This window comes from Tenrec ecaudatus, chromosome 3, assembly GCF_050624435.1.
Source record: "Tenrec ecaudatus isolate mTenEca1 chromosome 3, mTenEca1.hap1, whole genome shotgun sequence".
NCBI classification, from domain to species: domain Eukaryota; kingdom Metazoa; phylum Chordata; class Mammalia; order Afrosoricida; family Tenrecidae; genus Tenrec; species Tenrec ecaudatus.
The window spans coordinates 211,262,649-211,288,528 of NC_134532.1; the positions used below are offsets into that span (position 1 = coordinate 211,262,649).

At 43.4% G+C, this 25,880-nt stretch overlaps 1 protein-coding gene across 3 annotated transcripts in view; it reads left to right on the forward strand.

Moving 5' to 3' along the window:
• The window catches only part of RAB28 (RAB28, member RAS oncogene family), an 82,655-nt gene extending 65,839 nt beyond the window's left edge, over window positions 1–16,816 (forward strand). Inside the window, exons 5-7 of one of the 3 annotated variants that reach the window (XM_075544526.1) lie at window positions 3,556–3,659; window positions 6,047–6,124; window positions 14,310–14,414. In XM_075544526.1, coding sequence (XP_075400641.1) covers window positions 3,556–3,659; window positions 6,047–6,124; window positions 14,310–14,399 — 272 coding nt within the window. In that variant the 3' untranslated portion in view covers window positions 14,400–14,414. Of the gene's footprint in view, window positions 1–3,555; window positions 3,660–6,046; window positions 6,125–11,689; window positions 14,214–14,309; window positions 14,415–15,905 lie in introns of those variants that run through there. The other 2 variants (XM_075544527.1, XM_075544525.1) reach the window with 2 other exon arrangements.
• The last annotated feature ends 9,064 nt before the right edge of the window (window positions 16,817–25,880 follow it).

Consider the following 25,880-nt stretch of genomic DNA (forward strand, 5'->3'; position numbering starts at 1 on the left):
TTGAATAATGCTAACTGGATTCTCTTATATGCATATAGATATTATTCTATCACAGATAGCATTGCATTTCAAGATAGATCTTGAAATGTTCTTTTTGATGGTGAATGTGACACCCTTCCTTTTGATTTTGTTATGCCTAGCATGGTAAACCATGTCTGGTTCAAAATGGCCAATATCAGTCCATTTCAGCCCATTAACATCCATAATACTGACATTCACTCATTCCATTTCATTTTTGAGGACTTCAATTTCCCTGGAGTCATGCTTCATATATACCCTGTTCTGAGTGATAAGGGATGTTTTCAACGGTTTCTCCTCATTTTGAGCCCCATCAGGAACCTCTCGGAACCTTGGCTGCCACCGCATCTTTAAGATCTACTGGCGTTGGAAGCGCCTCTCTTCTCCAGTCTTCTTTTGAGTCCCTCCCATCCTCTGTGGCTCATCTTCCAGCAGTGTGACTGACAGTGCTCCGCTAGCAGTCATATGATTTTCATTGGCTAACGTCTCTAAAGTGGCCAGGTGAATTCTTCTTCCAAGCTTGTTTCTGGTCTAGAAGCCCCTCTGAAGTCAATTCACCGTGGGTGCCCCTGCTGGTATTTGAAAGACTGGTAGTATGACTTCTAGCACCACAGCGGCATGTGCCATCACAGTAGGACAAACTGATGGGCATATTAGACACACAAGTACTCTTTGAGCGGATAACTTAATCAATGACTGTTAAATTCACTTTCCAGTGCAATTGCTAAATTATGTTTAAATAAGGTATAGTATGGTTTAGGCTAAAAAAAATTACATGCACATAACATTATTGCCCTTGTCCTTTTTGCTTAGACATGAACAAATAGAATTTAAGACATATAAAGAAGATGAGTAGTTAACTAAAGGACAAAAAGGAGATTAAATGATTACAGCATAAGGGAATTATCCCATATATGAAAAGATTTATTTTCCTGGCATCTCACCATAAGTTTGTCTTAAGAGTTTATATCTGGGTTTTTAAGAGTAAAGTACTCTTATTTAACTGAGCCTGCTTAGATGCTGCCTACAGAATTCTAATATAACAAATGAAAACTTAGTAATGAAATGATGTGAAGGTCTATTTGCCACTTATTTATTAATCATTTTATTGGGGGCTCTTGCACCTCTTATCACAATCCATCCATCTATCCATTGTGTCAACCACATTTGTACATAAGCTGCCATCATCATTCTCAAAACATTTCTTTCTACCTGAGCCCTTGGTAACAGCTCCTCATTTTCTTCCCTCCCCGCCCACCTTCTCTCCCTCATGAACACTTGATAATTAATAAATTATTATTTTTCACATCTTACACTGACCGATATCAACCTTCACCCACTTTTCTGTTGTCCGTCCTCCTGGGAAGGGGGGTATATGTAGATCATTGTGATTGGTTGCCTCTTTCTCCCTGCATCTTCACCTTCCCTTCCTGGTATTGCTATTCTCAGGTTTGGTCCTAAGGGGTTTATCTATCCTGGATTCCCTGTGTTGCGAGCTCCTATCTGTACCCGTGTACATGCTCTGGTCTAGCCGGATTTGTAAAGTAGAACTGGGGTCATGATAGTGTGGGGGAGGAAGCATTAAAGAACTAGGGGAAAGTTGTATGTTTCATTGGTGCTATACTGCACCCTGACTGGCTAGATCCTTGTAACCTACCTGTAAGGGGATGTCCAACTGTGTACAGTTGGGCATCAGAGTCATTTTTAATTCTTCGAAAGAAATTGTTTTGTTGTTGAGAATATACAGCAAAGCATACAATTCAAGTTTCTACATGTTCCATGTAGTGTCATTGATTTCATCCTTTGAGTTGTACAACCATGTCACCCTTTTATCCTTTGGTGATAAAAAGTGACTGCCCCTGAAGTGACCTAATATTTCACGTTGTTGTTACTTTGACTTGTTCGTGTTCACAGGGGCCTAGATTATACCCTTTCCATCACTGTTTAAACTGCCCACCACACTTCCCTCGCTTACAGCCGGTGTTCAAGTAATGCTGTTTGAATAAGGGACTTCTCTTTGAATGGCCAGTGGTGGTACTAGTGACTGTATGATTCTCTTTGTTCGGAAACCACCCTGTACTTGGGTATTAAATCTCTCAAAGCTCCAGATATATTTCTTTGGGAGGTGGGGAGTTGAAGGGGAAGAAAAGGATAAAAAGGAGAAAGAACCAACAGTACAAGGATAGAGAGCATCTCATACAGCACGTTTATTTTGATGAGAATTTATCCATGTGACATGGGCTATTCTTAACTCTTGTTGAATTAAGGAACTGTTTTAGCTTCAAAATTATGATAATGTAGGTGTATAAATGTCAGCACTAATGGGGTCGGATTTGGGCCCTTTGTTTCTTTTGGTGGGGTGGGGGGGAGAGAAGGGGAGACTTTGCATTTTGATACCTGTGCTACCTGGATGTTTTCTGGACTGTTTCGGAATTAAGGTCTCAGGACCAGCAGCATGGGGCGAGAACAGAAAACACAAACACAACACAACACAACAATGCCTGCATAGCCAAGGTAGGCAATATAAATGGGGTTCGCTCAGGAATTGCCCACTAGATCAAAAACCTCCCAGAACCTGCAAATGAAAGACCTGCAATATAATTTCAAATAAAGCCTTTTATGTTATCTGAAAGCATTTTTAAGTTGAGAATCAATTGCCACTATTATGCAGACTTACTAGATTTTCAACTTTGCAAGTTTTTACAGGTCAGTTGGGTCCCTCCCTCAGGAAATCGGTTTAAGGTTTTTTTTCTTCCCATATTGACTCAAAGGACCTGTTGTCCTCAAACCCTGTGAATATATTTGCCTCGTAATTTCACGGCATTGAGTCAGCACACTTACAGGGTCTGTAGTGTTGTGAAAAGAGAAGCCATTCAATAAAGGGCCACATTGGAAACCATAGGCAGTGTCACATAAAACCAGCCTTACACTTGACTACTGTGTTTTGCTTTAAAGCATCTACAGCATTTCAAGAACATCGACTCTTGTTCAGTGGTCTCAAAAAAGGATACTGTAGAACTGGAAACAACTGAACTATAGCTTTGTGTAACTAAACCATGACTAATTACATTGGTAAGAGTATGTGGTGCAATGTTCAGAATATATCGGAACTATGACATTCCTGTTGGCAATTGTTCAACCATACTTAGCCACCTTCCCTCTGATGAGTGCAGGGTATGAATGTGCTGTGTTCAGGAGGCGTTCTCGAGCATCATGTGTATGGCCCAAGCTGTGTAGATAGGAAAGTGGGCATTGAGTTTATGAGCACTTGAGCACGTGCCAGTCATTGTGCTGAGCACCTCACACGGGGTAGCTCTCAAAGGATTCTAAGTAAGGTTGTACATTGATTCCTCTGAGGTTTTACATGTGGAAACTTGGGAGCAAAGAGGAGAAATTAATTGACCAGTGTTATACAGTTAGTTTCCAAGCTTGGACACAGCATTAAAAAAATAGAAAAGGCAAATCGAACTTCAGCATCCCAACACCAGAATATACTGCACAACATTGAATTTTGTTTTCTCTTTCCCTCCTTTCTAGTTGATTTGGAGCACATGCGAACTGTAAAAGCTGAAAAACATGCGAGGTTTTGCCAGGAAAATGGTCTTACCAGCCACTTTGTCTCGGCCAAGACAGGGGATTCGGTGAGTAGTTGTGAACACCTCTTCTGTGTTCACTAACTTTCAGAGCAAATTAATTGCATTGGAGACATAAACTTACTTACATGTGATATGCCATGCTTGCTTTGGTGACATTACTTTTGTAACTCATTTCAGATAATTTTGTGGAATTTAAAAATACAGCAGAAAATATAAAGCACTCCTAAACCTAACCCCCAACAACCAGAGAAGGCCATTGAGAACTTGATGATTCCTTCTAGCCCAGCGGTTCTCCACCTTCCTCATGCGCGACCCTTTCACACAGCTCCTCATGTGGTGGTGACCCCCAACCATAAGATTATTTCCGTTGCTACTTCATAACTGTAATTTTGCTACTGTTATGAATGGGGTGACCCCTGTGAAAGGGTCGTTAGACCCCCAAGTTGAGAAATGCTGAATCTAGCCCTTTTTCTGGTGCTCATGAATAAAGAAAACCCACCCGCAGCTGTCGAGTTGATTCAGAGGCACAGCACCCCTTGCAGGGCCGACTAGAACTGCTCGAAATCTTTACAGGAACTCATGATGCCAGTTCCCCCTTCCAGCTCACACCACTTACCTTTTGATTAGCAGCCCAGCGCTAAATGACAGGGTGTAGGGTACGCAGCTAGTAGTGTTAGGGGCAGGATTTGTGAGCACAAGTGATAAGACTTACCAAAATATCATATGGAAATAATTATGGCGATTACTTTTTTATATTTTTGTGTGAAGTATGCTTTGTATACTATTTAATGTTTAATCCTTTAAGTAGATTGCTAAGAATTTATTCAGCGAAGTCGCTATTGTTGGACACATAGATTGTTTCCATGCTTTAGACAGCATTCTCTAGTGTAAGATCTTGTGCAGAAAGTTTGAAGTTTCTGATTATTTCCTTTGTGTACATTCCTAGAAAAGGAATTGAAACATATTGCCAAATCACTAGAAAGACTAAGGTAACTGCTACCACCACCAGCCTTGTTATGAGTGTGTTTTATCACTGTCCCTTTTTAAACCTGTAGAACTTTATTTATTCACAAATGTTTGCCTAACTTTTAGGCAAAAAAAAGAAGATCTTTCACTACGTTAATCAAAGTTTTTAATATTACCATTCCTGTACTTTTAAGATCAAAACTATAAACGCTTCATTAGCTAGAGCTTTTCTGTTTGTGATCTGTCTATAACTTGTTACTATTTGTCTTTTAAATGGCATGGCCATTTTACATTGGAGGGATATCAATTGTGATGCTATTCCTAGGAATGCCACGGGGAAATACCACAGAGTGGGTGACTTCACAGAGCGGGAACCTCACTCCCAGTTCCAGAGGGAGGGTTGACGTCCTACAGCTGGACTGGTGGATCTGGGACTCTCAGAGGCCCCCCTCAGGCCTCGTTTCTGCCTTTGGAACCCTGGTGTTCCTTGGCTTGCAACTGCAGTGTCCCCGGCATCCGTCCTGTACACGTCCTCTCCTCTTTGTGAGGCTCCCAGCTCCAGAGCACGTGCTCCCTGACCACATGCTGACTTAGCTGATGGCGTTTGCTGAGTCTTTACTAACAGGGCCACTTGGCAGGTATGAGGCTTAGAGCTTCAATACTTCATTCAAAATTCTTGATGGGCAACCCATCTCAACCCATAATATCAGTCATTTTTCATAGATGTCACAACTATTTCCCACCGCCCATTTGGTGATGCTGTTGTTTGGAAGAGGAGGCTGTTTGCTTCCCTAAAGTTTACAGCCTCAGAAACTCCACATAGGGCCAGCAGGAGTCGGAATCAACTCAGTGGCAGTGGGTTTTAGGGTTATCTTTTTTCTGGAACTCTGGCAGTGTACTAGTTAAGTGCTTGGATGCTAATTGAAAGGTCACTGGTTTATACCTACCAGCCTCGCTGTGGGAGAAAGATACAGCAGTTTGGTTTTGAAAATACTTAACAGCCTTGAAACCCCAATGGGGGCTATTCTACCTTCGACTATAAGGTTATTATGAGTCTAAACCAACTTGATGGCAGTGAGTTTGATTTTATAATGGAATATGCTGCTCTTATGCTGTGAGCTGATAAAAAAAATGCAGTAAAGAGTGCTACAGTGTTTTGGTCAAAAGTTCTGGATAACTTGTTGAAATTGACAAGAGCCTCAAAAAAATCTTTTTTAAAGAGCTGTGTGTAATTTTACACCAGTTCAGTTAATTGCATGAATTTAAAAATAATGGTTTAATCATTTTCAAAAATTGCTACATTTTAAAAATTGCTGTATTTGCTAAATAAAGCTAATTTTAGAATTACCTGGTATATCATATTTTTGTAATTTTTGCTGTTTATCATTTTTTATGAAGCTTAATTTATTTGAAAGTAACTTGAATATGCCTGTTTTAAATCTTCCATACTTATTTTTGTTCTGTAGGTCTTCCTGTGTTTTCAGAAAGTTGCTGCTGAAATCCTGGGAATCAAGTTAAACAAAGCAGAAATAGAACAGTCACAGGTGATTATTCTGAACTCTCTCTTTTTGTTTTAAATAATGGATTGCTTACAAGATACTAATTTCCACTCCTGAATCCTTCTTCACTGATGCAGTCCATGTACATCTTCTCAGCAACCTGAGGAGCAGATTGCATGACTCGGGGCTTACTGCAGAAGGTGCAGCACACTTGCAATGTCATTTTTTGTCCTTTGTGATAGAAAGAAGAGGATTAATATTATAAGATTTCATCAATAAGCCCTGGTTAAAGAGCCTGCCATATTGTTTTTTATTAACTTAGTGAACAAGATTACTTTCCACTATTCTTTTTATAGTTCACCCCAATTAAGATTATGTATCAAAACTTAATCTTTATTCAGAAAGGTTTACTCTATTTGGCATCAATCTGTGTTTGCTTGTTGAAAGTCTCTGATTTTAGAAATCAGTGCTACCTATCTATCTCTGAAACATCCTCATTATTATGTAATTGGCTCTAAATGTTATTTTAGAGCCTTGGTGGTTTAGTGGTTTGGGTTGGTAACCACAAGGTCAGCAGTTTGAATCTTCTAGCCATTCCAAGGGGGTAGGATGGGACTTTCTACTCCTTTAAAGAGTTAGAGTCTCAGAAACCCACAAGGGCAGCTACCCTGTTCCATAAGGTCTCTATGAGTCAGCTTCATTTCAATGTCAGTGAGTTTGGTTTGGCTATTATTTTATTGTTAGCTTATAATGATGTTATTGATGACTAAGGATTTCTGATTCTTTTCCATAGTCCTAGAAAGTTTATGCATGGATTTATAATGTGTTCCTGTTTCTATAAACGTTGATGCCAGGGTTCAAGAACTATGTCTGGCTCCAGCAATAAATACATGTACTCTAGGAGAGTAGGAAAGAGGATGAGTTTTTAAAGCTCCTTTGTCTAATTAGTGTACTAATAGGATTTTCTTTCTTTTTTTTTAAAAGGAACACTTTATAAAAGAGTGTTTTGTTCCACCTAAATTGAGTCATATTCCTTCATGGAAAATAATACAGGAATATGAAACCAAAGAGTAAATCTTAAACCAAGAATCATAAAATACAGTAGAATTCTTAGAGGAGCGGTCACTGGCCAAATTAAATAAATTATATTTTTCTTCTGGTTTAGGTAGTTTGCATAATTCTTTGTGCTCTTTTTTTCCTCCCTCAAAAATACAGTGTATCCATACTCATAGACTAAGAAATAAACATGAACACCAGAGTCAAGCACTTAAAAATACCACTATAATAGCACACCAGTTCACATATGTGATAGAATGACAAATCAGAGCAAGAGCCTATAGTTTAAAGGGAAGCTTCAGAAGTGGTTTGGTTAGAAGCAATAAGTGAATTGCATTTTCCTTCAGTTTCCTCCACCTACCCTCCCATCCAACTAAAAAGGTATAATTATCTTCTCCCACCCTTAACTTTCTCTTTAATTCTTTCAGAGTTAGTTCTGTGTCTTATCCTCATGTGGACTCTTTAGATATGTGTTTTGAAAGCAATTATAGCAAATATCGGTTGAAAATGGTTGTGCTGATGCGGTTGTCTCTGGGACTGGACTCCATTATCTGGCGCTCCTAGACGTTGGCTCCTTGGATTTCTCATCATTCAGAAGGCATTTGTGCCAGCACTTAGGGTTAGGCCCTGTGCAGGGACGTCTTGCGCCACGGAACTGACTCCGGGCCACATCAGAATGGTTCCTCGTTTGGGCCCCAGAGGAGACAAAGGTGTGCTGGAGATGGCCGCAGAAGCACTGGCAGGGATGCACATACCTTGGAGGGGCCCCGAAGTCAAGGATCTCCTATGCTTCTTGGTTCTCTTTGATGAGAGAGCCCATGAATGATGACCGAGCAATCACGAACTGTTTATTGAACATATGTTCTCAACGTAGTCGTGAGTCTAAAGAGGACTGGAAGAAGTTTAAAAAATGTCCTCCTCCTTCCATGAAGAAAATGACTAGTTACCTACACACTATGTTACCTTATTGACTCTTTCTAACAACTCTGCAAGGAGCCCTGGTGGTGTAGTGGTTATGCACTGGACAAGGCTTTGCACTCATGAATAGTTACGGTCTTGGAAACCCACAGGGGCAGTTCTGCTGTGTTCTGTAGGGTGGCTATGAGTGGGAATCAACTCGATGGCTGTGAGGGAGAATGACTCCGTGGGCCAGGTGATATGGCCTCAGTTTACTGGCAAGAAATAGAGACTGAAGAGAGGTCAGTAACTTACCCACATGAGGGACTGAGGAGGCTCTAGAGCCAGGATTTGAACCCAGGTTTGTGTGCTGCTTGTGCCTCTCGTGTTTCCAGTCTTGCACTGTGACTTGGGGGAGAGGTCAATGCTGAAAGAGAAGCTGCCATAAATGACACACTTGCAAAGGAGTGTGACTTGTATTTTGGAATCAGAAGAGCAGATTTTAGTTAAATGACCATTGTGTCAGAATGGAAGGAGATTTTGCAAACAGATTATATAGGTTGATGAGTTTTATTCACCCTGTAGTCAGTGGGAAATATTTTCAAGTAGGAATAACAAAAATTATCAAATTGGAATTTTTTTTGTGTCTGCGATTAGAAAGGAGCCATGGTGTGTTAGTGGGTCGTGAACTGAACTGCTAACCGAAGGCAGTAGTTTGTATCCGCCAATCACTCCATGGGAAAAGTTGAGGCTGTCTGTGGCCATAGAGATCGACAGCTCAGAAACCCAAAGGGGCAGCTGTTCTACTCTGTCCCACAGGGTTGCTATGAGTTGGAATTGACTTGATGACATTGAGTTTCTTCCTTTTTAGTATGGTTGCCTGGGAAAGAGGCAAGGAGACTGCTCTGAGTGCAGAAGGGAAGACTGGGTGCAAGAAACATTGCATAGACGAAGTAGGACTTATGGGACGATTGCATAGGAGTAGGTAGTAATCTAGGATCACGCCGAGATACCTTGGCCGAAGAAACAGAGAAAGGCACAATAATACAACAGTGCATGGTGGGCTCAGGCGGGAGGGAAGCCTTCCTGGCACTTGGCAGGTTGGCCTGCTGACTGAGAAGGAGACAGGCTCAGGCTGAAGGAGAGCCGCATGAGGGAGGGGTAGCAGGATACTCTTAAAAGGTGTGACTTGGGGAGATGCTTCTCTACACTTCCGAGCTCCTGCCTTGAGAGAGCACAGTTACCTGGTGACTTTAGAGATGGACTCAAACCACATGCATGTGCACTGGGAAGATATCGGTGTGTTGATCATCCCAGCACTGCCCTTCACACCCACTTTGTTTGTTAGTAGCACATGTCTTCCCTCCTATGCTGTGAGTGTGAATTCTAGCTGTAGTGTGTTGGCTGAGCCCTTAATGGATTCATTTGAAGAGTAATTTAAAGGACTGCTACATTGATTATGTTTGTCGGATTCCTCTGTGCGTGGCTGGAAGTCTCATTATCTTTTTCTGAACTTGGGGCATTTAATGTAATATAGTTTGCTGCCCTTTCCAATGAAATGACTGATTGAACAATTAATATTGCAGAGTGGAAAATTTTTTTTAAAGTTTATTTAAAAGATCATTTGTATACTGCCTGTTTTTAGTGAATGCTTTTTAAAAAAAAATGCCAGTTTGAAGTATTTCTGAAGGGATTCAAGGTAACTTTTGAAAGGACCCTGTATTGCTTTATAAAGAAGGTGCTGAACTCGCCAGTCACATGGAAATTGCTGTTGTGGGTAATTGGATTTGTGACCACATTTTTATGCAAATGTAGGGATTAATTGTTTTTGCCAATTTTTCAATCCATGTCCGTCCACCCCCCCCACCCAATGTTTTTCTGTTATACCTATGAGCATGTTTTTTTTAAACAAAGGCACATTATTGCAATACTTATGATGAGGGCTTTATCATTAACTGATGATGTAGAGACCATTTTCACTGTAACATAGCTTGTTCCTGTATCTGCAGAATTTTTCTTAAGCTCCGCCAGGACATGAAGGAGAAAGGGAGAACAGCGTATGAATACAGTTTATTAGGAACATTTTTTGAGGGCATGTTTTTTGCCACACACTGGAATCTGGAGATAAAGAGATGATACTCAAAGGTATCAGGGGAAGACAAATAAACACCTAAGTACACTAGACATGCAATTTTCACAATTCCCAATGTAGTTTGAAGTTTCATTTGCAGTCTCCTTCCTCCCTGTAAGTGAATGTGAACCCTGGGATGAGTTATTAGCAAGTATTCTAATATCCCAGATTGCACAGATTTTTATTTGTTTGTGAAACAGCAGAATTTTAGGAGAGAAGTAGATTTCAGCTGCCACTTTCTAGGAAGTCTAACGTTTAGTTCTTCAAGAATGCTTCGGTAATTGTAGAAGAAAGCAGAGTCCTTTATCTGTCTATCTCAGCTTGAATCAAAACAAGGAGATGTTGCTGCCCAGATCTTTGGTAGTAAGAGGTCTTAATATACTTTTAATACTTGAAATTTTTACTTACTAAAATTAACAAAGTATGACTTTGACTTGGCTTGAACTAGATACCCAGTAGTTTCTTTTAAAACAAAACGTTCTCTCACATCTGAGACATCCACTAACTTGGTAAAGATCCCGATCCTTGTTGTCCTCTCCCAGTATTTTACTTATGTGTATGACCTTGTCAAACAAAGAACCTAGCATGTAGCAGACATGCCCCCAATTCTGGTTGCATCTTTATTAACATGCCACTGCCCAACACAGGTGCCCATGAGACGTCCCCTATCCCCGGTCCTAAAGACTTTGTTTTTTCTGGATATTGGTCAGTATTCAATACTAGAAGCTGGTAAGAAACTTGGATTCTTCTTCCCCAGATGTTAATCACATTATTGTTTTCTCCGATTGCATCACAAACACTGCACTGGAGTTTCTTTCTTATACTAAACACTGCTCTTACCCTTAAATATTGAACTTTTTTTTTAGTGGATGCCCATATCTCACATCCCATTTTGACTTTTACCTATTCACTTTCAAATTTAATTTTCAGGTAATTTCAAAACTAGATGGGTCCTTAGACAGCATGTAAACAACCCTTGTGTTTCATGGATCCGGAGAGTGTGAAGACCAGAGAAAGTAGCTTGCTCAGATAAGAATGTTCTGGCAGCACATACTGGCCTGCTATAAGAAGGGGACAAGTAGCTTATAAAAAACACTTCTACTGTATGCAAAGTACCAAGCTTTGTAACACAGAGCATGTTATACAACATCATAATGTGTGGGGAAAATATTGAATGTATCAAGGGCTTCATTTTATTTGAATCCATAACCAGTGCCCCTGGAAGCATCAGTCAAGAAATGAAATGATTTATTGCCCTGAGTCAGTCTGCTTCAATGTGTTCAAGTGCCAAAGCATACTTTGACCCTCAAGCCGTGATCGTTTCAATATCCTAACATGCATGCAAAAGCTAAATAGTATATAAGGAATTGATATGTTTGAATGATGGTGTTAGCGAGGAATATGGAACATACTGTTGTGGACTGTCAGAAGAATGAGCAAAACTTTAAGAAGTACAAGCAGAAAGAATTCTTCTTAGAAGTGAAGAGGGTGAGACTTCATCTCATGTACTTTGTACTTGTTTTCAGGAGAGATCAGTCACTGGAGATGGACATCATGTTTGCTAGAGAGTCATTGAAAAAGAGGAAGACCATCAGCAAGGCGGATTGCCACAGTGGCTGCCACAATGGCACTTTGGGAGGGTGGCTCAGGGCTGGGCCATCATTGGTGACTTGATGCCATCTAACAACATCATCGTCTACATTTTAATTGGCAGTCTGTAATCTTGTTGCTCTTTGAATGCTTACAAATCATAATCTTCATTAATAGTTTATACCTCTGTTTTCCCTGGCACACTTATATGTATCTCAAAAGGAGAGAGCACGCATCTTGTATATAAATTTCTCCAGTACCTAAAATCCTGATTGGCTTTGAAAGAAAGACAGTGACACACATTTAGCCTTTAAGGTACATTTGCTCCACATACTAGGTTTGGAAAACTACAACTTTTTCAGTGATAAATCTGGATTAAGTTACAGCGTAGAAATGACCAAATTTATCTTGAGTGTCTTCCCAAGATCCTCCTCTTATGCCTGTCTCCCCCAACTTCTAGGTTGATTTCTTGCTTTCTGCCAGGATAGCTCCCACTTCCATGATCAGTACTTAGGAAATAAGGGCTGTGCCAGTGTGTAGCCACATGGCTGCGTTCCTCCTGTTGTGAGGTACCGTGGAGCCAGTTCCAGCTCACGGCGACTCCATGTCCAACAGACCAACCATGGCTGGGCCTGTGCCAGCCTCACGACTGTTCTTTGTTTGAGCCCATCGGGGCAGCCACCGTGTCGGTCCATCTGGTTGAAAGTCTCCCCCTTTTTTGCAGCCCAGCTGCTTTACCAAGGATAATTATTTTCACTCCAGTCATAGCAGAGAATAATCTCATGTGCTTCTTTGGCCTCCAAAAGTAAAAGTTGGTGTGTTGTAGGTAACCTTTTCAACAAGTGGCTCCTAAGCAAGCAGATTACTGGGAACCCACCTACCGAGAAGTGTGTGTGGCACATACTCTTCTGCACCCGGAAAGCAAATGTTTGGGTCTGCAGAGCCAGTGCAGGGACATTGACCAAAGCCTGATGTCAAACGGCCTGGAAGAAGGATGTTGCATTGAACGTTCTTCATTTGATGGAAATAAATGATGAAGACCCGAGTCATTTATGTTAGTCCAGTGTCTTGACCACAGGTCAGGAACCTGGCTGTGTTTATAGGGTAGGATTTAAAACAGCATTTTGAGGAATTAATGAGTGCCGTACTGATTATAAAAAATCCCTTTTCTTCCTTGTATCCCACAGTTTGGCATGATACAGTTAGGTTTGGGGAGGTCATATGACAGTGTTCAGCATGGCACTGGTGCCCCCCCCCCCCCAATACCTTGTTTGGTACTGGATAAAGCTTCTGTTGACAGCAACAGGTTGAGTGCCTCATCCATCTCCGGCCTTGTCCAGAAGTTCATACTCCTTAAGAGGGAATGTAAGCAGGTCCACTCAGGGCTCATGTGCTCCTGTACGCTAAACACCCCTTTGTCGTTGGGGGTTTTCCCAGTTGCAGTTCAAGACGGTGTCACAAACAGCAGCCTGTTTTACAGAATTCTCTATTTCTGCTTATAAAGTAATAGATGCCCTTATGCAGGGAAGACTTTCTGATAATGAATAAGAAAAAATTTGCAGTTTTAGGGTAAGAGAAGATAGTTTCAGGACTCAAAAAATTGGGAAGCATGTTAGTGCAGTTATACATACCAGTATGCGTCCTACATGGTCTTATTGTCATCAGAAATCTAGCAATAAATAACCAAGTAATTTTGAGCGTGTTCAGCAAAACCCTTAAATGCTTGAAGCAACAGCTGTGGTGCTTAAGTTTTGAATTCAGTGAGGTTTTAAAAGAAATGATAGACCACGGCACACTGAAGTTGGTTTCTTTTGGAATTTGAAAGTACGGAGGTTATAGGATTGGGAGGATAGGGGAGTTCGCATAAAAAGGAAGTCTTTCATCAGCAATAAATATGATTTGACTTAAAAATGGCAAATCGCTTATGGCTTTCTCTGATTTCTACGTTCCTTCTCCACCTTCAAAGAACACGAATCAGTCCTCCCTTTGTGTTCCCACAGCAGATTATAAGCCTCCCCTCAGCCCCAAACAGCACACTTAGCTGGGTGTGCCTTGTGTGACAGTTGTGTGTTTCCCCGTGAAGTCCACAGCAACTCGCGGGCAGATCCTGTTAAATTCGCCCACACGTCCCCAGTTGTGAGTGAGTGAGCCTCCTCAGCACTGCTGGTCAGAGGCAATGGAGCAGACATTTCCCTTCATTCTAGGTAGAAAATCTCCCATGCTTCCCAAGGGCGCTCTGAAGCCCCGCCCTTTACCTGTGCTATGGGTAACTGTAGGGTCCGAAGTAGAGCTCTCTTTGTTAGGGAGCTTCAGTGCATCAAGCTGTGCCACTCATTGAATCGTCAATGTTATTTCTTGGTTCTTCTTTGCTTTTGTTTACAAATGTTCTGCATTTTCTTTTGTAGCATGTATAAAGTGTGTTTATTTCCGTTTTCTGCTTTATTGCCCTCTTCTATTGCCACTCATTGAACATGCTTTCATTTTTGTCTCTTTCTTTCCTTTCCCCCCTCCCCGTTCTGCTTTTTTCATCTTGCTTGTGTTGCATGGAATTGACAGCGCATTGTCAGGGCAGGAATAGTGAAGTACCCGGAAGACGAGAACCAGCATGCCAGCTCTGCTCAGAGTAGAATCTGTACAGTGCAGTAGTGCAGGTACTCATGGACACCATGTTGTAATTGGTGGAGGAGGCTCGGGAGAGAGCGTGAACGGGGCCGGGGTCTTTATTCCTTATGAATAGAGAAGTTCAGATAATTACCATATATCCCAGGTAATTAAGTATTGCATACGCCCTGGTGGTACGGTGAGTTAAGCACCGAATTGCTAAGCAATGTGATCAGTGGTTCAAACCCACCACCTTGCTCTGCTGGTGAAAAGGTGGGGCACTCTGCCCCCAGGATCCCTAAGAAGCAGGTCTACTCTGTCCTGCAGGGCTGACCCGGGTCTCAGTCGACAGCAGTGGGTTTGGTTTGGGTTTTGAAGTACTATTGTAAGATTTTGAAAAATGGGTTCTTTGCCAAGAGACTTTCAACTTAAATAAGAATTTGCAACAAATTAAAATAACATTTCAGTTACTTTCAAACATACTTGATCTCGTGGTCACATTTGTGACCCCTGTACTGCAGTACAGAATTGAGGCAGTTATTTCATTACTCATTCATTCCTTACCATTTTTCCTGAAATAGCTTGGTACCTGAAAGAATATTTTACAACCTTATTTTAAATTACTTTTTTTTTGGTCTGCCTGGGTATGCAGAGTGCTAAAAGAGTTGAAAAAAGAAAAAGTCCTGTTTTAGTTAAGACTATTACTCAGAAATTAACATATGTTCTACTTCGCTACTTAGATATCTGGACATATGGCTAGATTTGTCTTCTCAAATAGCCCTTAAAATGTGCTTAGTGAGAAGGAGGGAAGATTTAAAAATGACTTCTGGTTTAAATATGTTTTTTTTTAATTTGAAGTACTGCATATACTCATGTATCAGCCAAGTTTTTCAGCACATTTTTAATGCAGCTTTTGTGGTAAAAGGTGCCTTGGCTGATATTTGGGTCGGCTTACACTCGAGTATATACAGTATTTGCCTATTTTGGGGTCCTATTTTGTGTGAGTCGTTCTTCATAGTGAGCTAGGCATTTAGGAGGACAGTTTTAAAAATGGAGTTACTCAAAACACTTCTTTAGACATGTCCTCACTTTTATACCTCTTCCTAAGGACTCTAAAACATGTAGCAGGTTATGGGACTATGACAAGCAGTGACTTTCACTCTGAGATGAGGAAGCAATGACCTCTGCACACGGACATGTGTGATGACTCACTTTCATTCCGTTGCTTTAATGGTAACTGAGGTTGATGGTTTCCTCTTGACGTGTCACTTTTCATGAGCTGCATGGTCACTTTAAATTAGTGTCAGAGGAACCAGGCGAGACCCCATGAGTGAGCCGCCACTGCCGCTTTAGAAAACAAACAAACAGAAAACAAGAAAGACCCAGCTCTTCATTAGATCCCTCTGACTGGGTCTCTCAGTACCAGCTCCTGCCTCATGGGTCATGTCTGTCTGCAGGAGTTCACCAGAGTTCATACAGCACAAACAGACTGCAGAGGGGTTTCTAACTGTGCTGATGGCCTGATAATAACTCTGTTTTCTTTTATGACAGAGGGTGGTGAAGGCAGACATTGTAAACTACAACCAGGAACCCATGTCAAGAACTGTTAACCCGCCTCGCAGCTCCATGTGTACAGTGCAATGAGGGCCCTCGCCCGCCCGCCCGGCCGACCCTGCGAGGAGGCCCAGGGACTTGAGGGACGCAGCTTATCAGCAACCATCTCTAGTTCAGCTTACCCTTTCCTCCCAGCTTGTGCCATCAGTAAGTGTCGCCTCCCGCCACAGGCAGCTCCTTGCACTGGGAAGAATTCAACTTGGGACCACACACTTGGAAATCCACCTGGAAAGCCTCCTCTCTGGAACGAGACGGCTTCACTGGCAAGGAACCACGTGGGTTCTCTCTGTCTTCACGTTGTTTTGGCCTTGATGTAAGTTTTTCAGCTACATGTGCAGACTGTCCAAGCCTCGATGATCCAGCCAGGTATTTTCCCGTAGCACCGCTTCCTCCTCTTAGCTGAGCTCATACCTGGCAAAGTAGACTCCAGAGCTCGGACGTTCAAATGAGTTGTCTGTTTTATCTACAGATGCTTATGAAGACATTCTTTTGCTATCTCTAGTGAGTGCAAATACATAAAAAGTTGTATTTAATGGAAAACGCTTGAAATAAAACTGTAATAGACATATTTTTTCATTTTTTAACTAAAAGGCCCTAAACTGTTTCTATATTTAGTAGATTGTAGCTAACACAGTAGTGAGTATTTGCTCTTGTATTTTTATTACTGTATCAAGATGTGTTGCTTGAGACTCCCAGGTTGGTTGGCTGCTTCTGCTCTGGGCAGAGTTTCTCCCTAAGGCAGGTGCAGCCAGAGCACCCCAGGCTTGGTGGTTATGTACTATGATCATTGTGGATCAGACTGTTTCTCTCCCACAAATAAATTTATTTCATTTGCTTTTTTTCCCAGACTCTTCTTTCAGCCATCTTCCTTTTAGTCACAGAAAGTCAGTCTATTTAAATACAGAATTAAAGCTTCTGTGAAATTTAATACCCAGACTGTCACTGAGAGCTGTTAGGTCTCTCTACCAGACAGACAGATTGAAAGGCAAGCTTCAGGTCCTGGCACAGAAGGGGTTCCAGTCTAGCTGGAGCCCCCACCCCTGCCCGAGTCTCTTTCATTTTGACAGCTTAGCGCCCTCCAAGACAGAAGCCCCTTGAGGAGTTGCAGCACGCGCTTCCTCCCTCCTTTTGCCTTTCTACCAGGCACACTGTGTGCTTGGGCCCTGCACTCCCTCACTGCCGTGGAGGTTATTCTGACTCACAGAGCCACTGTAGGGCAGGGTAGACCTGCCCCTGAGGGAGTCTGAGACAGTAGCTCTGTCCATGCCTCTCCCCCACTTGGTCCTTTCCATACAACCATACTCAACCAATTTGATAATGACCCATGGCGAACCTGTAGGACAGGGTAGAGCTGCCCCTGTGAGTTTCTGAGACTGTAACTGTTTAGGGGTAGAAAACACCATCTTTCTTTCATCGAGTGGCTGGTGGTTTTGAACTGCTGACCTGTGGATTATAGTCCAACTCCTAACGACTACACTACAGGCTTCTAGGGGAATGTAAAGTTGTATAAACGAGACCTCTGTTCCCAAGGACCTCGCCGTACCCCAAGGAGAGGTATCTTGTGTTTCAAGCAGGATTGATTGAAGCCTCCTATTAAATGTTTGCCCAAGGTTTCACATCCAGTAAGAATTGAGACCATGCTCTTTCTGCTCATTTTATATAGTTTTTAAGCGTGAGCTCTAGCTCCTCAAAATGCTGTATTTTTTAGAAACTTTCCTTCATTACAGTTACTGTAGAATTACACTAGGTGATCCTGGAAAGATGGACAGTCTTGGAAATCCTCGTCTAAGCTCAGGCCGCCCTGGGGAGCTTGGAGACTCCAAGACAGGCAGTAAGCGGTGGACGCACAGAACAGAGGATGGCCAGCGCAGGCTGCTGAATTCCTTGTGACCATCCTCCCCTAGCTCCCATCCCTCGGATTTTATTTTGGAAGCAAAAACCTAGAACTTGGGCTTATTTTACCCATTCTGTTAGCTCTCCTGTTCACGGTTTTTCATTTGAGAAATTACATGTCTTTCCATCTAGTTTTAGGCACTTGGTCTCCCGAAGACACACACAGGCTATAAAGTTTCAAATCCCCTGTGGTCACTTGCGCTCCTTACAGAACCGTTTTCAAGCAGAGTCGGTGGCTGGATGCTGCCTTCCAGGCGCACCCTCGATTATGTGTGGCAAACCGCTCTGCGGTGGCTTTTGGAGTGGTTCGAGGAGCCCCTGTGCAGCTCTGTTATTCCTGGAGGAGGTGAGCCAGGGTCCTTTCAAGTCGGTTGCGGAAGCAATGTGATGGAGAAGAATGATTTGTGTGGCATAGAAAAAGAGTGCGTTCTGGCCATAACCCGAGCTCAGGATTGCTGGGATGTTGGACATCTTGAGAAACCAGTGCAAGATCCCAAGGAAACTGAGACGTAGACACCGAGCTTTGTGGTGTATAGCAGTCAATTGCTTCCGTGACGTCCATTCTACCTCTTCTCTCACCAAGAACAACATGTCCCTGGAGTCTCCTGATGGATCCTGCTCTTGTTCCAGCCTCTCTCGGCAGCAGGAGGAGGGTCCTCATCTGCTTAAAACCAATCACTGTCTGAATCCCCGCCTGCACCTCCGTGATTGACTCAGAAATGAGTAGAGAATTCGGCAAGGCTAAGGAGACATTTGCTGAAGTTTCTAAGAAAGAGACGAAAAAGACTCCCAACCCAGCAGTTCCTAGAAAATGCTCTTTCCTCACCTGACTTGACAAGAGCACCCACGGCTCTGAGCCATCCCGGGGTCATGGAGAGAGGACCTGCCCGAGCACAGAGTGGGCACTGAGGAGGCAGGGGTGATGTGGAGAGTGTGAGCCCCCGTCTCCTGTGCAGCCCTGCATCAGTCACTTTGTTACTTCTACCAGGAGCGTCCCTTCTGCATCCCACCCTTGCCTTGGCACCAGCGACAGAGGTGAACGTGATCTGGGTTTTCTCCTTAAGATCAGGGACAGTTGATGAATGCTTCAGTCCCAGGACAGGACGGTATAGGAGGATGTGGCCTTGTGAAAACTGACATTTCAGAAAACAGGAAACTCAGTCAAGGGTGTAATGCAGATGATCTTGCAAGCGAATGCCATCTTTGGCTGCCATTCAGCGAAAAGGAGTTGTGCTCTGAGTTGGTTAGGTCAGGGCTGTCCAAAGTACAGTGTGCAACAAATCATGCGGACAGTTGTTGGTTTCTTATTCTTTTATTGGGGGCTCTTACAGCTCTTATCACAATCCATACAGCCATCCATTGTGTCAAGCACCTTTGTACTTATGTTGCCATCATGATTTTCAAAACATTGTCTTTCTACTTGAGACCTTGGTATCAGCTCACCTCCCCGTCCCACATGAGCTCTTGATAATTTATAAATTATTTTTTCATGTCTTACACTGACTGCTATCTCCCTTCACCCACTTTTCTATTGTCCGCTCCCCTGGGAGGGGGTTATATGTAGATCATTGTGATCAGTTGACCACTTCTCCAACCTTCCCCTTCCTTTCCTGGTATTGCCGCTCTCATTATTGGTCCTGAGGGATTTATCTGTCCTGGATTCCACGTGTTGAGAGCTTTTATCTGTACCAGTGTACATGTTCTGCTCTGGCTGGATTTGTTAGGTAGAACAGGGTCATGATGTGGGTGGGGGGGCATTAAAGAATGAGAGGAAAGTTGTGTGTTTCGTCGGTGCTGTACTGTACCCTGACTGGCTCATGACATGGGCAGTCTTGATGTAGTAGGTCAGAGGTTTAGCAGTGAGGAATCCCCCAATTGATGCTGAAGCTGCTGACTGTGGCTCATGTTCTGAATCACAAGGATGTAGACCAGTGGTTTCCAAGGTGAACAGTACCCCTCCTCCCCACCTGGGGGGTTCTGGAGTGATCCAGGGGACTGCAAAAAGCAGACACCCACCCTTTATCCTGGATTGTGGGTTATAGTACAAAAGTTTTTAATTGCCAGGGGTGGAGGTGGTAGGAGCAGGGAGGGGAAGGGGGAATACATTGAGTCATTTTTTTTTCTGAAAAGGGCATAGTTTAGGAACCTATGGCTTAGTGTTTCTTCTTGTGGATTATGGTGAGGGGATTCAGTGTCAAAACTGGGAAACAAAGACTGTATGTTTGAAAGGAGAAAGAGAATGCAGGCCGGAGGACCTTGGGTGGTCTTCAAATAGGCAAAAGACAATGCTCTAGACAGGGGTGGGGAACATCCAGCTTATGGGCCAAACAAGGCTGTTAGAATCGTCAATGCCAATAACATCACAGCGGTTCTGGCTATCACATTAGGGTTTTAATGACCTCAGTGGTTGACCAGTATGGCCCTGGAATGTTAGAAACATCCAAATGGCCATTGGCGAAACAAAGGTGCCGTGCTCCTGCAAGCGCAGACAGAAAACGCATGTACTACAGGCCAGTGAGGTGTGGCCGACTCATAGTGACCCTACAGGACAGGGTAGAACCACCCCTGTGAGAGTGTAACTGTTCACGGGTGTAGTAAGCCCCTTCTTTCTCTGGAGACTCAGCTGGAGGCTTCAAACTGATGACCTTGGGGGTTACAGCTGAACAGGTAATTACTGTGCCACCAGTGCTCCCTACAGGACCGACAGGGTCCCTGTAGCATGGTGGGTAGGAAGCTGCGACAGGAAGATTTTGATCCGGCAGAGGAAAACGTCTCAAGGATGGGAGGGATTGCTTGACGGGGTGTGCCCTGCTGCAGGATTGGGAGCCCATATGCCCTCGGAATCGGGGAGTCGAATGCCATAGTGAGGCGTGACTAGTAAGCAGGAGAGCATGGGCCCTGAGAAAAGCTGTGCACCCTAGTGTTCGACGTGTGTCAGTGGCCAACTAGACCCTTGTCAGAAAGCAGGTTTCTTTCCCAGGTAGCCCGAGAACCAGGGCCTGTGCTAGCAAGCAGAAGGAAACACCCCCAGTCTTGTGCCCTCCTCACAAGTTGTTCTGATTTTCCAGCCCATCTTTGTAACCATTGGAGCCTGCTGGGTCAGTCCATCTTGTCGAGGGTCTTCCTCTCCTTTGCTGCCCCTTTGCTTTACCCAGCGTGATGTCCTTCTCCAGGGACTGGTCTGTCCTGACATGTCCAAATGAAGTCTCGCTGCCCTTGTCTCTAAGGAGCGTTCTGGTTGTACTTCTTCTAGCCAGAGTTGTTGATTCTTTTTGTCAGTCTGTGGTGCTTTCAGCATTCTTCTCCCGCCCCATTCAAATGCATCGAGTTAATCTCAGAAACCCAGTTAATCTCTAGGGTCACCCAGAGCCAGCATTGACTGGATGACTGTGAGTTTGCCTTTGTTTTCTTCAGAAAGACTGGGATCTGCAGTGCAGACCCAGCATCTGTCCTCCAAGTTCCAGGTGCAGGAGGAAGCAGGCAGTGCAGCAAGCGGATGCCAGGAGACAGGAGGGAGTCCTGGGAGGGGTGTGCAGAGGGCGCTCGCCCAGGACCCGTGTGCAGGAGGGTGTCAGAGATAGTGGAAGTAAGGTTTGCATGGACAGTGGTGAGTAAGACACCCGGGCCCCTGTGAAGAGAGCCCATCAATAGAGCTGGGCTTCTGGTTTGCCTTCAGAACCAAGCACATTCCTTTCTGTCTGGCCCTTCATTGCATCCCCTTTCCACACTGCAGAGTGAGAAAGAGGAAAGGCAGACTATTTGTTTTTCAAGTCCTGCTTCCAAGTCATATTGAATGTTCCTAGGCCTCCCACTGTGTAGACTGATGGACTCAGGGTCTGGATGGAGGTGGGGGTTGAGTAGGCGCAAGAATATCATCGGTCCCTATGGTGTTCAGCACATATGACCAAGACCACCTTAGCACCCTCTTGTACACCTTCTGACGTGGACACCCAAATCCTTAGTTATCCTGAGTCCTAGGTTGTACATGATGTGATTCCTAGACACCATGCCTCCTGGTCCTCATCTCTCATCACCTAAATGGTTCCAATAGCCTCCCCCGTCTCCCCGCCCCCACCCTCACCCCCCACGCGCCTCCACCCCCCAGAATTCCACAGTTGGCTCAGGCTCACATCTGTGCACGTATGTAAGTTGTATTACGTGACATAACCTATTTTGAAATTTTAATTTTTTAAATCATCTTATTGGGGCTTGTACAACTCTTATAGCAATCCATCCATCCATCCATCCCATCCATCCATCCATCCATTCATTGAGTCAAGCATATTTGTACATTTGTTGCCATCCTCATTCTCAAAACATTTGTTTTCTACTTGAGCCCTTGGTTTCAGCTCCTCTCCCTCCCCACTCCTCCATCCCTTATGAACCTTTGATAATTTATAAATTATTATTATTTTATCATATCTTACACTGTCTGACATTTCCCTTCACCACTTTTCTGTTGTCTATCCCCCAGGCAGGAGGTTATATATAGATCCATGTAAATGGTTCTCCCTTTCCACCACACCTTTTCTCCTCCCTCCCAGTAACTTCCCTATCAGCACTGGTCCTGAAGGGATCATCTGTCTTGGATTCCCTGTGTTTCCAGTTCCTATCTGTATCAGTGTACATCCTCTGGTCTAGCTGGATTTGTAAGGTAGCATTGGGATCATGATAAGTGGGGTGGGTGAATGGGGAGGGAGGAAGCATTTAGGAACTAGAGGAAAGTTGTATGTTTTATCATTTCTACACTGCACCCTGACTGGCCCCACAACCCTTCTCTAAGGGGATGTCCAGTTGCCTACAGATGGATCTTGGGTCCCCAATCTGCAACCCCCCTCATTCGCAATGGTTTGAATTTTTGTTCTTTGATGCCTGATACCTGATCCCTTCGACACCTTGTGATCACACAGGCTGGTGTGCTTCTTCCACGTGGACTGTTTTTCTCAGCTAGATGGCTGCTTGTTTACCTTCAAGCCTTTAAGACTCCAGACACTATATCTTTTGATAGCCGGGCACTATCATTTTTCTTCATCACATTTGCTTATGTACCTGCTATGTTTTCAGCAATCGTGTTGGGAAGGTGAGCATCATGGAATGCTAGTTTAATAGAACAAAGTTAGTGATATGGTTCACGTTGTCCTACATCCATAATTATGAGTTTACATGATTATGTAAATAACTTTTTGGTTTTCAAGTATGTAGTTGTATGATCATTTATTTAATCGTTCTATTCTTGTTGTTAGGTGCCATCGAGTTCATTTGGACTCATCGCATTCCTAAGTACGCTGGAATGAGAGTACAGCGGCCCGGTCCTGCACCATCACCACATCATTGTTGTGTTTGAGCCCATTGTTGCAGCCACTGTGTCAGTGCATCTTGTCGACAGCCTTCCTCTTTTCTCTGCCCCTCTGCCATGCTAACATGATGTCCTTCTCCAGGGATTGGCCTCTCTGACAAATGTTCAAAGTATATACTTGCATCTAAGGAGCATTCTGTCATTTGTAAGACAGGCTGTTCTTTTGGCAGTCCATGTTGTTATTGTTAGGTGCCATTGAGTTTGTTCTGACCCAGAGTGACCCTGTGCACAACAGAAGGAAACACTGCCTGCTTCTGCACCATCCTCACACTTGTTATGATTCAGCCCATTGCAGCCACTGTGTCAGTCAGTCTATCTTGTCAAGAGTCTTCCTCTTTTTTTACTGCCCCCCTAATTTACCAATCATGATGTCTTTCTCCAGGTACTGGTATCTCTTAACAGGGCCAAAGTATGTCAGATGAAGTCTCACCATCCTTGCCTCGAAGGAGCATTCTAGTCTTCTTCCAAGACAGACCTTTTTGTCCTTTTAGCAGTTGATACTTTCAGTACTCTTCTCTAGCACCACAACTCAAATGCATCTATTCTTCCCCAGTCTTCTTTATTCAAAGTATAATTTTCACATAAAGATGAGACAATGACTCGGATCAGGAGTACCTTAGTCCTCAAAGAAACATCCTTGCTCTTCAATACTCCAAAAAGGTCTTATGTAGTAGATTTACCAAATGAAATAAGTCTTTGCTTTCTTGATTATAGCTTCCATAAGCATTGATCCAGGCAAGACAAAATTCTTAACAACTCAACTTTTACTCCATTTGTCGTGCTGTTACCAATGGCCCCGTGGTGAGGATTTTGATCTTGCTCACATTGAGTTGTGATCCACACTTAAGGCTGCAGGCCTTGGTCTTCATCAGCCAGTGCTTCGTTCCTCCTCATTTTCAGTCAGCAAAGTTATGTCATCTGCATACCTCAGATTGTTAATAAACCTTCCTCCAAATATGATGCCACATTCGTCGTCATATAATCTAGTTTTGCTGATGATTTGCTCAGGATACAGATTGAACAAGTATGGTAAGAGGATACAACCCTGAAGCAAACATTTCCTGCTTTTAACCCATGTGGTAATCTCTTGTTCTGTTTGTACAACTGCCTCGATCCGTGACAAGTGTCACATGAGCACAGTGAAGTGTTCTGCCATTCCTGTTCTCAAGATTATCCACGGTTTATTATGGTCCACACAGTGCCTTTGCTTAGTCAATGAAACGCAAACATCTTTCTGGTATTTTCTGCTTTTAGCCAAGATCTGTCCGACATCATCAGTGACATACCTTGTTCCATGTCCTTTTCTGAATCAGTTCTCTGTCAATGTGCCGCAGCGGTTGGGATTCCTAGTCCAGCACTACGAGGGCTCCTTCCCCAAAGAGCAGGGCAGCAAGGACATGCAGCGGGAGAAGACTCCCATTCTTCCTTCAAGGAACTTTGATTGTGGAAGGGAAAGTGACAAAACACAGCCTGGGAGTTGCCACCATGCTTGATAGATAACGTGGGGTCTCATCTTATACCATGTTTGGCTTCTGAAGTTTATTAAGCAAGACAAAAAAGGCATATTATTAACTGTGTATGCCCTACATACTTGAATTACCCTTAAAGATCATTGTGGCGGGAGAGTAAAGCAGAACCTGACTGAAAAAGACAATAACAATGCACATATTCCATAGCATATGTTCTTATGTTAATATCGCAAGAGCAAGCAGAAATCACTAATGTTTTTTTGTACTAGTATCTCCTCTTTAGCTCCATTGCACCAAGTGTGTGGAGTTAAACATATAACCCAAATCCAGTTGTCAGTTGCTGTCTAGTTAGTTCAACTCACAGTGGCTACGTGTGTAAGACTAGAATGTGCGCTACAGGATTTTCCAGTGGCTGATTTTTCACCAATCCTTTCTTCTGAAACATCAGTGAGTGAGTTAAACAGCCAGACTTTCCATGTTGTGCCACCCACAGACTGGTTGCATATGTTGTTGATATTGTTAGATATCACTGAGTTGGTTCCAATTCACAGTGATCCGATATACAACAGAATGAAACCCTGCCTGGTCCGTCACCATCTCACAACTGTTATGTGTGAAATAGGCAGCTATGTTGTCAATCCATGTCCTTGAAGGTTTTCCTCTTTTTCACTGACCTCCTTGAGCAAGCACAACGTCCTTCTGCAGGCACTGGCCTTTTCTGATACTGATTCGCGTACCTGAGTGGCGTGCGCGGAAGAAGTCACTCAAAGGCAGGAGGTTGCGGTTCAAAGACTAATCGATTTACCAAGAGCCACACAGCATTTGAGTCTGAAATCCAGGATCCAAGCCTAGAGTTGCCTGAATTTTCAATCTACAAAAAGTGTCTATCGCAGGTAGTATCCAGTTACTTTGTCTCAAATTCCCCAAGCCTTTTACATCCAGAGGTCCTCTCTGCCCTATTTAGAAATTCCTCCCCTATTCCAGGAGCCAACACTCTAGAACTTTTCCCAGGTGGCTCCAGTGAGTTTGGGTGGACTGCGCTGAGCTGAATGGGGAGGTCATATGAAGAAGCAACGGAGGGACAGTGCTTCCGGGGTGACTTGTGAGCTATCATTCATTTCCCTAGCTTGTATATGCTATGAAGAACTTATCAAGGGAATGTTTACAAATGAGGGGCCTTGCTGTTTTTAACAG